The sequence below is a fragment of the Ascidiella aspersa genome, chromosome 9 (assembly GCF_963924565.1).
Source record: "Ascidiella aspersa chromosome 9, kaAscAspe10.2, whole genome shotgun sequence".
Lineage (NCBI taxonomy): Eukaryota > Metazoa > Chordata > Ascidiacea > Phlebobranchia > Ascidiidae > Ascidiella > Ascidiella aspersa.
This window is the reverse complement of record NC_139455.1, coordinates 20,063,826-20,077,384: the sequence shown is the minus strand read 5'-3', so window position 1 is coordinate 20,077,384 and position 13,559 is coordinate 20,063,826. Positions and strand designations below refer to the sequence as shown.

General features: G+C 38.2%; 1 protein-coding gene across 1 annotated transcript; it reads right to left on the bottom strand.

Moving 5' to 3' along the window:
* Positions 1-8,516: 8,516 nt before the first annotated feature.
* Positions 8,517-13,040, bottom strand: LOC146133493 (cation channel sperm-associated auxiliary subunit theta-like). Its single transcript, XM_083397764.1, has 5 exons — positions 12,920-13,040; positions 11,868-12,024; positions 10,607-10,768; positions 9,953-10,093; positions 8,517-8,637 (listed from the first exon to the last, which is right to left on the bottom strand). Exons 1-5 carry the CDS (start codon positions 13,038-13,040, stop codon positions 8,517-8,519), a joined length of 702 nt encoding a protein of 233 aa, XP_083253890.1.
* Positions 13,041-13,559: the final 519 nt, after the last annotated feature.

Sequence of the window (13,559 nt, the reverse complement as noted above, 5' to 3'; positions counted from 1 at the left end):
TTTCAAAAGCTGCTTGTTTTGTAATAGATCACATAACTTAAATTTAATACGAGTTACAATTCAATATTATTCTTTACATTTATTGACCCACATTTTTAGATTTAACTCAACCAATATTGTATCCGAACCGGAACTTTATAAACCGGTTTTGAAAATAAATTTTGTCGAACCGAACCTAAACCCGAACTTTTAAATTGCTCGAAACCGAAACCGGAACTGAACCGGATTCCCCAAAAAATCTTTGAAGCCGAACCAAACCTGAACCGGAAAAGTCAAACGGTTCGACTCCCTCTTTTATTTACATTCACTTAACCTTTCTTGCATCTTTTACAACCTCACCTTTCACCTGTTTATTCTTTATCTAACCACGTTTGCTGTTGACATCTTTTTTCTCGCCGCCCGTAGTTTTGAGAAATATTGTGAGGGGTCGACTGTCAGGTTAGGCTAATCTGGGGCCGTGATTTAATAACGTTTCCGTTAACGTCTGTGTTTAGTTGTTGGCCACCTTTGGTATTTTACGCATTTTTGTTGTTTTCCTTTTATGCTCTCTGTATTGAATACTGTAAGGCTCCTCGTGTAGTGCATATGCATCCGAAGGGCAACATGAAGTATAGAGCACCCTACATTTTTTGCGCAACATATTCACACTGCTATTGACCTAATGACGATAAGAGAGGCTATCTGCAACCTCTATAGTCTATGTAGTCTTACCTAGACATAGTCGGGTCATTTGCATGTTTTAATATTCGTTTTTCGTAACAAATTTCTTGCAGCAAGATCTGCTTTGCAAGCCGACAGGCAGCGTTTAATTTGAATATAAATCCCTCCATATTGGTCTCTATTATAGAATGAAGTTATACAACGATAGGGTACGTCATGACTCCGTTACATATTACACGATTTGTTAAAGATTTTATAGTATTAAGTTGACAGTGATTTTTCCCTAAATTTATCTTATACAGTTCTGTGGGGGTGGGATCCATCCTTCCCTAACCGACTAAAATGCGTGACCGCCTTAAGAGATATTTAGGGCCCGTGATATATTGTAAAGGTGGATGGGCTAATATTGGCGTCAATACATGATTCAAACATAGTGGACAAATGTGCATTTGTAATATTTTTCTTACTCAAAAAATGAAACCAAGTAGCAATGTTGACAAATTGCATTTCCCTGTTGACGGCCTTTTACACAGAGGTACTCTAACAGGTCGAAGTAAGATTCTGATAACGAACGGTCGTGCCGAAGCTCGTCATATGTGTGTTTGCTAACAATCCACATATTTTATATATGTCGTTATTTTACCGGCAACTTCCCCGGGGCACCGCTATATACACGACCCCATAGGACTCGTCACCCCGTTTTTTACCGACCAACCTAGCTTTGTTTGTTTAAAAGAGACGCGGCCAGAGGGATTGCCTTTCAATCGGCACCGATGTGTAGACGATGACGAAAGCCGTTAAGGCAATAACTCGCCGCCGATTGCTCACCGCCTTACGACCTAAATATAACCTCCAAGAATCAACATCTTCTTAACCTTATTTGCCCACGTCGCGTGGGTCGTTGAAGAGGCAATGGCCTGGGGAGGCGGTGATTCATTTTTGATCGTTTTTTTCGCTGTTCGCCAGCAAGTCTGGCGGCTATACAGAAGCGGTCACCTCAAACTCTATAAAAAAGCGCCGGGCCCTTTGGTAAAGCAGCAATTAAACCGGCGGTCGGTGACAAAAAACCTATACACGTTATAGGGAATAGGGATCACTTCAGTTTCGATTTACCCCTACTTGCCACTTGACAAAAACGCTTAGTCTGTCTGGCCGCCGCCTTTTTGTGTGCTGTGTAAGTGGGGGCGGTCCCGACCGTTTTCTTGTTGATTCTGTAACGCCTTATGCCCCCCCTCCCCCGGCGAGGGGGGGGGTCGAGAACAATTGGCGCACAGGAAGCATGGGACGATCGATTATAAAACACTCGCGTCGTTGAAATAGCAAAGAGTCGATAACGGATTAGGACAAATCGAACAAAGTGTCTATAGTCTCGAGATTACGTAACTCTGCTTGGGGCCCCGGGTCGCCGACGGGTATTGTGACGGTTCTTAGCAATTCGGCCATTTTAAATTTGTCACTTTTCAAGCGGTACATGTTAGCAGGGGGGCAGAACGTGGCTTCATTATGATTTGAACTGACATAATAAAAACATATGACGACATTCTAGCGGCGTTCGTTTTGTGATATGTTTTAAAGAGCAATAAAAAAATCGCATTGCCATATAGCCTCTTTGTTATATTTTTCTTGTGGGTCGAATGATATTTTTTTTAGTACGGTCGAGGCATTATTAAAAAAAATATTTTACTTGCTACCTTTCAGAAAAAATACGGAAAAGGTCTGCACTTCAATTCAAGGGGAAATTGCAATGCAAGAATTATTAGGTATGTAACAGGCCAAAAGTGCCGGGGTTATTTATTACATTTAGGCGTTGTTGTATGCTAAGTTAGTCCCAGAACAAGCTATTTCTTACTTTACAGTATTATGGTTCGACCAGTTGACAATCTAAGACCACCCTGGGTTAAGTCATCAGCTTACAATACCTGTAACAGACCAAGGTTGTCCCAGAACAAGCTATAGTTCCTAATTTACTGCCAAGGGTGCTTCGGAATGCGACAGTTTAATGAAACCGCAATTCCTCGCCGCCCCCGGTACGCCAATTCATCGTATCACCTAATACCGGCTTAGCGCCAGGATAATCTCCTGTTACTTCTCCCCCGGACGGCGCCATAGGTGTAGGCCGGGGGGAAGGGGTCTGGTGCCGATCGGATGACTGAGGACCTTTCAAAAGTCATTGCGCCTCTATTGGATTACAAGTGGCTTTGCGTCATTCCAGTCGTCGAGTGTATCACACTTTATATCGGCGCTCCCGTTTGATGGTGCCGCGTTTCCGCGCATTTATTGGATACTTTATACAACGACCGGCATTTGTCATCATTTATAGCGGCCGAAAAAGTTGGTCGATTACTGTGATGTCGTACGTAGAGAGCTATGGTCTAATTCGCAATTTCAAAACAAGTATATGGCAGTTTTGGTATTTCGGGCCAAGGCGCAAATACTGACCAACATAGATAAACCCTATATATGTAGGCCTATATAGCAATACATTATATCATTGTTGCGCTTATATACCCTATTTTAGCTGTAGGCCTGTTTAAAGTCCGTAAACCAGACGTTATTTTTAACGCGGAGCCCCTAAATCGTGTTTTTTGGTTCGCTTAGACAAGGGTAGGCGGGGAAATTTTAAAGAAGACAACATAAAAGTGCAGTGTTTTCAGTCTAAAATGAACGCCAAGCATACTTTCAAGTAAAAGGCGCAGAAACGATTTTTCATTAAATTACTTTATTTAATTTGTTAAGTTTTAAACCAAGATTTCAATTAGGCTTTTAGGAACCCCTTAAAACTAGTTCAAGTAGCCCCAAGTTTAAGAAACCCCGGCCTGCACTGTTGCGTTTTAAACCATCCAGATAACAAATGATGTAAAATCTTCATGCAGACAATAAACAACTGCAACTAATATTTAAGAAGAAAAGCCTGATGGATTCATGATGCAATGAGTTAAGTATATCACAGCCGCAAGAGACGCTATAAGTCTGCGTTATAGACAATGAGCCCATTGAATTAAAGAGGAGACTAAAGTTAAGGAGAATCTCCTAGACTACGAAAGTTGTGATTGACGCCAGGTAATTGTACGAAAAAGAAAATTATAAACAGCGCTATAAATTTATGGAAGAAAAGCAAATCTAATGACTTGCATTTATGGCTTGGTAATATTTCATATCGCTTCAATCACAAGTCAGTTTTCTTTTGTAATCTCTATTAGCAAAATTCATAATCGCTACTTAATTCGGCGATCGACTTGCGAACGTTTGGAATCAAAAATGACTCACTCTTCTAGAATTTAGATTTTAGGCATTTAATAGTGACGCAAATCATGGATATCATTCCTGTGTTAATTTGGTTTAGTATAGAAAGACTAATGATACTAGAATTTGGATTGGAATATCGGCTTTAATCCAATATTATCAAACATTCCCAGCACCAAACGTCGTTTGGGCAACAAAATCACCTATGGCGTGATTTTTGTTATCGGCGAAAGCACAAATAATTAAGCAACAGAAATCTTCCAAAGTTTTGAATTGAAAAAAATTTATAGGATCTGCGAGCTTAATAACTCTTGTGATGTTCGATGCTCGGTATTTTATTTCGATAACATTTTAGGGGAAACAGTACCACGTTCCATTAACAGAAATACCTAGACTACAAATGTACATATTTATCAGATGTTTACCTTTCAAAGTAGAGTAGCCCGAATTAGATAGCAAAACATGAAAGCATAAATTTAGTATAGGATTTGCACCTTATGCTCTGATCCGATGTTATCATACATCCCTAATCACGATTGCTTAAACCAGTGCTCGCCAACCTTTTGTAGAAGAGTAGGCCTACACATCATTACATTTACTGAAGAACTTTTACACCCTGGTCCACGCGATACAATGAGCTTATAGAAACATACACCCTGATGTACTGAAAAAAGAACTGTTAACCGTTGTGAAGAACTATAGCTTATTGCAATGTTGTATCTTGTACACCCCCTCAATGTGGTACACCATTTAGGATTTTTTTGTACTTCCTGGGGTGTACAACACACCCGGTTGAAAAGCACTGACTTAAACACCGGCAGACACCGTGTATCGTAAACTGAAATAGCGACGTCACGCTCAAAGAATTCCGAATCAGTGACGACGCAGAATTTCGCGCGACAGGTGATCAGTCGCCACGTCACAATAAGGCGTCGCCAATCCACAAAAGAGACGTCACCTGCTTTTTGGCACCTCTTTAGTCGCGATCGCGCGCTCCACTGAATAAAAAGCTTTGCATGTTTGGATCGGAACAAATTTCGCGAAAGACCGACCCTCAATAACGGGATGCGCCTGCCGGATCACACAACGGATTTATTCAATTATTTTTTAGGACGTGGGAGTGGTGCGCACTTTAGCGGTTTCTTTGTGCTATTTAATTACATTTCTGAAGCAGTGCTGCACAGTTAAAGGGAAGCTAACCAACCTATACCCTTCCTTCGCCGCACCTAGACCATTCATTTTCCCTTTTGTTAAGGTTGATGAGAAGCAGGTAGGTCAGCCTCCATAATTTTTTAAATGAGCCGCGAAATTTTTGTAATTTTGGAAAACTACTTTTTTTGAGTTATACGGTTGTCAAGTTATGATATTTTTTGTACAAGTTGTGTCGCATTTTCCTAATGTGCCGCGTACCAAATAATTTTACGAACTACAATTGTCTTAAACGCAGCTGTGATATGACAACTTTTTTACCGTGTCTTGTTACGTCACAGAAGTCTAAGGGAAACAAATTTATCAGGGTTGCAAAAACACCAAAATGCGTTTTCTCTCGTTCATACATCGTTGCACCACTGACGAGAAAACTGCCTTAGGTAAACGCGACCAAGAATTTCAATCAACACCGACAATCAGGCAATCACAGCAGCACTAAACTCCCCTAATCGGATAAAATCAAGTCGCCAATCGTTGCTGACCATAATTACCTATAACGTGTCATTTAAAATTACCGTGTTTACGATTAAAAGGAACACTGCGAAGCGCCTGTAATGATTGCTTGTTACAGTTTTCCCGCAAACCAACAGGAAAACGAAAAATGTTGCCCTGCCGCAAAACAGCACCGTCGTTGGTAACGATTCCGCCTACGCGAAAAATTAGCGTCGACTTACGTTTTGTGACGTCTACTGGTAGTTGCGTCATTTTAACGCCTTAGGCCTGCGTTACTCTGCGATAAGACAGGCCCGGTAAACCACTGGGACCAAAAGTACAGGCGTATTAAGTTTTAGATGAAATATAAGAGTGTGAACGAAGTATTATGTATTTTGTTAAAATATCATTTTACGTGTATACAGCGGTTTATTCATTTTTTTGAATAATATTTTATTCTATATAACTATTGTTGAAAAGTTACTTGGTAATCCAATTTTATGCATTCGCATTCAATAGCCCTATTCTCCTTAAAATGTGTGCCTTGCTATTGTCGAGCAAGGGAGCTCTATTACCATTTTAAATGCCTAAACTTATAAAATGAAGTCCTCAAATACCAGCAATATCTCAATTTTTTTTTTTTGCATATAAAGCAGTAGCTCATATAATGCAGTAGCTTTTACAGGTGTTTTGAGAGCTGTTAAACAAAATGCATGGCCCAAAACGCGTTTTTGTGAGTTTTTAGCCTTGGCTACTATAGCAGACTTATGGACAACTAGATTTTATTTTGTCTTTTTTAATTAGATTAGAATTAAAATCATTTTGGTTTGCTAAAATTAGTTTAGAATAACATAATTCTTGAAAAAACAGAATTAAATTAGAATTATATGTGCTAATTTTTGTATGTGTTAGCACAGACTACGATTTTCAGTCTGTAAAAGTCTAGTATTAATTTATTTTTTTTGTTTCGACTGAGAGACAAAAAATACCGTTGGACAAGGTAGAATTTTTGGTAAAATTAAAATAAGATTAGAACTAGAATTCGGTAACAAAAGAAATCGCAAATTAGATCAGAATTGGAATTAGCCCCGGTTTCTTTAATTAATTGACTGGCAAAACTAAAATTATATATTGGAACACTATATACGGATCTATTCATAAGTTTAATGGTGAAAATAACGGCCCAAATAGACGTTAAAAGCGCTGATGATGGCATTAGAAATTGCCGATACGTTTTAAAATAAAGCATGTCGCTTTTAACGTCTATTTGGGCCGTTATTTTCACCATTAAAATTATATAGTTGTACAAGTCTGGCTACTAGGGCGCGAAGCAGTGGTCAAAAAGTTCGCGTGGCTCGTTACCAACAAAAGGTCTCTCAACGGAGTTTGACCCAACATTAAGACCTTAAGCATGCAACAGCACCACAGTCCGAATCGCGACTTTCAATCTTCGTCATCAGACGCTGGGAAAACAGTCCGAAAACCGACCGTGATTTAAGGCGTGCTTATTTTGCCGACCGTACCTGGCGGATCTGGTTCCGTCTGTTTTCATAGGCCAGCGGACAGGGACAATAGGGGGGTCGAGCCGGTTAGTTGGCCCCGACCCCGACACTCACGGACAACCTGAAACTGTTGAAAGGCGCCGAATTCCGGGCTGGAGTTGTTCAACGGTGCTCGCTGGTTGTGCCATTTTGACCTAGGTTGTAACTTCTGGATTTTGGGATCCGTCATTTAATATTATCTCGCCCCCAGCTCACAAATTAAGTTACGAGTTCGTAGGACTTTGTTGAATCATGCCAGCCCACGCCTTTCGATAATCACTCAACAATTTTCTTGGTTTTGGAGACGGCTGGTATTTTTGTGTTATAAGTGTAAATTTTGTCTATTTGCAACGAACAATGTTTGTCAGATTTAAAATAGGATAGAATTGTTGTGTAAAATAAACCTGATAGAAAGGGCCGTTGAGCTATTCCAATGGCGAAAAATAAAGTAACAAACTGAAGTAATTTCAATACCAATTGTGTAAATAATCGATGAGGTATTTTTTTGAGGGGAGGAAAGTAATCGCAAGGGTCAAAGTGCAAATAGCAAGGACTTCGCCTACGTGATCATGGTGAAAGATCCCCGTCAGGTAAGAATGAATACCCAGTCTGTTCCCACTTTGTTAAATCGCTAACTTCTCATCAGCGCCTGCCAGCGGTAACTTGACAAACCATGAAACAGACACGTTTCTCAACCAGAGAGCAGGTGCTTAAGAAGGCTAAGTGTGGCGAAAAGGTTACCAAGAACAAAAACTTAAACTAAATGAACGATGAAGCATAATGGTTTGAGGCTGTAGTAAGACGTAGTGAGAATACCAAAGCTCAAACAGAAGTAGGTATCATTTTTAAAGTTTACGAATACCTCTTTAGACTATGTTGAAAATAAATAAAGAGATATTTGAAACGTTCGAAACGATACCTACTTCTGTATGGCCTTTAGTATTCTTACTACATCCAAATAAAAACGGAATTTAGGACATTTTAAGGAATGGGGAAGTGGCATATTTATCAATATTATCTAGCTTTAAACTTACTGTTAGAATTCATTCATCAAAAAAAAAATTATTACGCCATAAGAGCGCGGACCTAAGATTTTTGATTGGGGGAGGCATGACAATCTTCTCAGAGATGACGCCACAGAGTTACCTCATAACGCTACGTCACATAGTGTCGTAATGCCGTGACGTCACAAGGGTGCGTCAAAATTTCACGTCAGAAAGCTACATCTAAACGTGACGTCATGGCAGTTATTTTTGTAAGGCAGTTCGCCTGACAAAGTCTGAAATAGAAAGCGTGTTTTGGGCAGCGCACAACAAACAAGGCCGTACATAGTTTCGTCGGAAGCACAGACTTCACAAAGTGTTTTGGTGTTCGGGCAAATCTTGATCGACAGAGAAACAAGCGGTTTCGCGACCACAGAAAAGTTCAAAATCAATAGAAAGCATCCAGTGTGGCGCGGGTGACGCTGACACGCTTAGCGCGACCGATCACCTTGTGTTTCAGCGATGGTTTCATGTAGAAGGTCTTCGGGTTCACGTGGCGGACAATATGCCTGTAAAGCAGTTGCTGTTTAGCTTAATTGTGGTTCTCAAACTTTTTTCTTGCTGCACTCCGTTCAAATCACCAACCAGTTCTCGCACCCTTTTAAATCACCAACCAGTTCTCGCACCCCCTTCTAGAATTGTATATAACAAAAACATTGTAAATTTATTTTTATACAAGTGCTGATAACACAATACCAAAATGTGAGTTAGTTTTACATTTAATTGAGTAAAGAAATATATTACTATAATACATTTTCTGTGTGTGATTCAGCATCCAAGCACCCCTTTGAACAGTTCTCGCAATCCTGGTTAAGAAACCCTGCTTTAGCAGGACGAACTGTTTTTTAAATAAGACTAGGCCTCGTCCTTCTAAAGGACAACAAGTTGTTTTAAAGGAAAATAAATATGTTCTTTCGTCAGTTCTCGCACATTATTCAAAGTCTGTCGTTTTATGAGATGTGAAGAGAAATGCATTTCGCCTAAAAAGACATTTTATCATTCTCAATAAAAACAATAGGAAATTTGAAAACATAAAAAAGGTCTCTGGTTATCACACTGTTTTTTTTCTTATTTTTTAAATAATTTTTGTTTTAATTTCATAATACACCTTAAGTTTAAAACAAGTGATAATTTTAGTAAAATTTAATGCGCTTAGTTTTTTTTTTTGATAATCAGAAATCAACAGCGAATCGTTCAAATGCCTATCATCCACTTACGGTTCTTAAAATATATTTTTAGAGGTGTCGAGGTAATAAGCCATAATTTCCGGCGAATGTTGAAGGTTATTACCAAATCTTGTTTAACCCTGGCTCTGGGATACTCCAATTATATATGACAGGCAGTATTATTCCCGTTTTTGCTTTTCGCACAAGTTACAGCAAATGTTTAAGTTGATATTTGATTAAATAAGAAATAATTTAAGGATTTGTATTAAAGTTAACCAGTAGCAGGATATTATAACATCCTTAAATTGAAATTTAACGTTTTTTAGCAACATTTTTGATTTCGGAACTCTATATACGGATCTGTTCATAAGTTCAATGGTGAAAATAACGGCCCAAATAGACATAAAAAGCGACATGCTTTATTATTCAAACGTTTCGGCAGATATCACTGATGATGGCATGAGCATTTGCCGAAACGTTTGAATAATAAAGCATGTCGCTTTAAATGTCTATTTGGGCCGTTATTTTCACCATTAAATTTTTTATTTCAATTTTATAAAATTAAAAAAAGATTCAACTATATACTAAAAAGGCACTATTTCTATCTATCGTATGTAAACCTTATCAAATAATTTAAATAACTAGATTTTAAAAGAACCTGTTGGAAACGTCTTCGGAATCGAAGTAGTTTATGTTGATTTTGAAGGCGAGTTTTTTCGCCAGGTTTTCCAGCTCGGTTTTGTTGGTCGACATCGACGTGATCTCTTGCTCCTCCACGTGGAAGCCGTTCAAGACCAGTCTGTTGGAATTTTAAGACCAGTCTGTTGAAATCGCTCGGTCAAAATTTGGAAATAACCAGTGCTGGCAATTTTTAAAGTAATATAGCACGCCTTCCGAATGAAAAAGATTACCTTGTTAAAAAAGCATATATTACGGTTTAAAATAGTTTTATCGTTTTGGAGATTGACTTGTTCTGGTCCTACCATAAGCGACAATCAGTGTCAAATATCTAAACTGGTAACAATTCGATATATATTTAAGCTTAGGCATATCAAAACATCGAATTTGTGTGGCGTATAACTATTACTTTTATTACGTCTTTTCTTAGATATTTTACCATCAGTTTAGACTTCGCGTTATAGGATACACCGTAATCTTTAATGGAAATAAATATTGACTAAGGAACGAACTTCCCACATTCAGCGGCACAACTCTAAAATTTTCGCGAAAGAAAAGTTAAGAATCGCCAACGCTGTCAATCACCAAGAACCCCACTTTACGCGCTGAGCTATTCAACGTGAAACCCTTAAACCTGTAGTAGAAATTTCCGTTGCTGCTTTTCTGGCCCCTCAGGCGCAGGTAGATGTTATGCACGTCACCCTCAAACACCAGTCGCCCTCCCACGAAGAAGAAGTAGCGCTGGCCGTCCTTCTCGATGCAGATTCGCCGCTTGTGAATGTTGAAGTAGATCATTCTGCGTTCGCACAAAACCTTTACGAGTATTCGGACGTCATAAGAATATCAAAGCCCATACAGAAGTAGGTATCATTTTGAAAGTTTCGAATAACTCTTTAATCATTTTTAACATTTCATTCGTAACGTTCTGTTTAGGCTTTGATATTCTTATTACGCTTTACGAGTATGTTTCGTTGTAACGCCGCTGTACCGAAAGCAGTGTTGGAATAACTTAAGATAATGACTTGACGTAAGTGCACGTAAGTCTCTGTTATCAAATGGCTTGACTTGACTAAAGTCTTTTGAGCAAAATGACTTGACTTGACTTAATTCTTTTGGACAAAATAACTTGGGTTGAAATGAAGTGATTTCATTAATCATTTTTCATTATAAAATTGGATTATTTGTTTTAAGTTTTGCACATAAAACAATTTACTTGCTGTTGCGATTTGTATTATTTTTTAGTGGAGTTACTGCTAATAATCGGAATAATTTATCAATTTTATTAGTTTAACGTTTAATTTTATTGACAGAACTTGACTTTAAAAGAATTTCCTTTAGTTATGACTTGACTTGGGACTTAAGTCATTTTAAAATTACTTGTTTACAACACTGAAACACCGAAAGTGAGATTGCGGACAAAATCAGTTACGCATTTTGGACCAAAGCTCCAATCCGTTTGGTAAGGGCGTAGAACACTACACAGGGCTTTTACCTCACGCTAAAAAAATAAACAAAAAATTGAAAATATAAAGTTAGACAAATAAAAACTATAAAAGTAAATGTGAAATCAAAACTACGATAAAGTTCCGAAGAGATGAGAGTTGTTTATGAATAAAAAATTAGTTTCTTTCGTATGCTTAAAAGTCCCTGTTTAGATTTACAGTTATATGCCAACGTCCTTTTTCTAAGTTGAACGTAAAACGCATTTACAGAAACAGATACATATATCGATTAACGATGTACCATGTTCAATTTGATGAAAAGCGCTTTTGTGGTTATTCGTTAAATTTTAAGCAATACGTCCTGAGAATCAACACATGACATGATTTCAAACAGACTTTCAGCTTTTCAATCCACGCGTTCACTGTAAGCTCTGTTGCCTTACATTTATTTACCGCAGCGACCAGAGAAAGAAGAGCGTAAATCCGGTGTCGAAAACCTCGTTGGAAAAGCGCTTCATTTCGTACCAGTAGATGGCGCCGCTGATGCCGCTGATAAGAAACATCACGAGGCCAGTGTACAAGCCTTCGTTTCTCACTTCCAGAACGAATTCTACGCACAGCAACAACAATTGACTGTTTTTGAAGTTTTTGTTAGTGATTCTTGAACTTTCACAATTTGTTCCCCACTTGTATAGTATAGGCGTCAAGCAGAGTGTGTAAGTAAGGCATTTTGAAATGACTAAAGTGTCAGTCAAGTTATCGCAAAATAACTTGAGTTCAAGTCATGTCATTTGCAAGAAATATAGCAAGCCAAGTCCTGTCGAAGTCGTCAGTTGCCCAAGTCAAGTCCCAGTCTTAAGTATGTAAAACATACTATTTGCATTTAATGCAAAAACTTACATTGGGAGTTGGGACTGAGATGAAGCATTTTACCTTTGACCTTTTAGGAAACCGCGCTATATACATTATTAAAAGTTTATGAGGGCATTTTAAAAAGAATTCCAAATCCACAACAGCTGAATTAGAGTTTCCAAAAAACGCCAGAACATCGTTTTCAGAAACCGTTTGTTTCACTTTTACATCTTAGCTGAAAGCACACGATTGGAATTTCGTGACGTCAATAGTGACGTGATACGGTACACTCCCTTAATATAAACAAAAAAGACACCAAGGCGTTTCCTGCATCACCGTAACACACTTGTAATTATATAAGCATACTCTTCATTACAAAACGGGTCTTTAGGATTCATAAGAATGTGCGTATAATGCCTCTATGCATGGGGTATATTTGCAAATAAATTACATTAAGACAAAAAAAAATACAACAATATTGGATATTGTTTGTGTCTACGCGCGTTTCATAAGCGGCAAACTAACTAAATTGCACTAAATGATTTTTATTAGTAGTGATAAACTTAAAAATAAACTTAAATTAAATACACGCTGTTCAGCAGGCCGTCTTGAAATTAGTGAAATACAGTACATTTCGGTTAATGCTTTCTTACCATCTTCAGTTTCGTGAAAGGGAAATATCGGGTTCTGCTTGAAGTTTCTTTTCAATTTAACCTCGGGAGTTTCGAAAAACCGCTTCAGGTTCCACTGCTTTCTGTCTCCCCAACCCAACATTGTGATTAGTGCGTCAATGTCTTAAGTTTACCATTACATTCCACTTGGAAGCATCACAATTTGTAACCAAGTTAGGCACAATTTGTTGTAATTACGGCCAAAATTCAAAGTTGGTTTGGGTGACGTAATAGTGGCAAACAATGGTCTTTGTGAAAGCACTTATCATTTTTTGGATCGTAAAAAGACCAAAGAAATGAAATATACTGGGTAATGAAAACCACTTTATTAAAAAAATGATGTCCTATTAGTAAGCGTCAAATAGTGTCAAACATGTCAAGGTTTGCTGATTCTATAGCGACTGGCAACTTAATTGTAACGTAGCAAAAGTGCAATCTGCATTACTTTCTGTTGAAGCCTGATTCAAAATAAAAGCAAATCTTTCAGTTATAAACCTGTGCAAATAGATCTCCGTTTGTGGAATTGCGTTTGCGGTGTGTCGTCTACGCCACAACAGCTAATTGAAACAATATTAACGCGACATTGGCTTGACGAAAATCAATGCGGCGTACCGAATCTAAT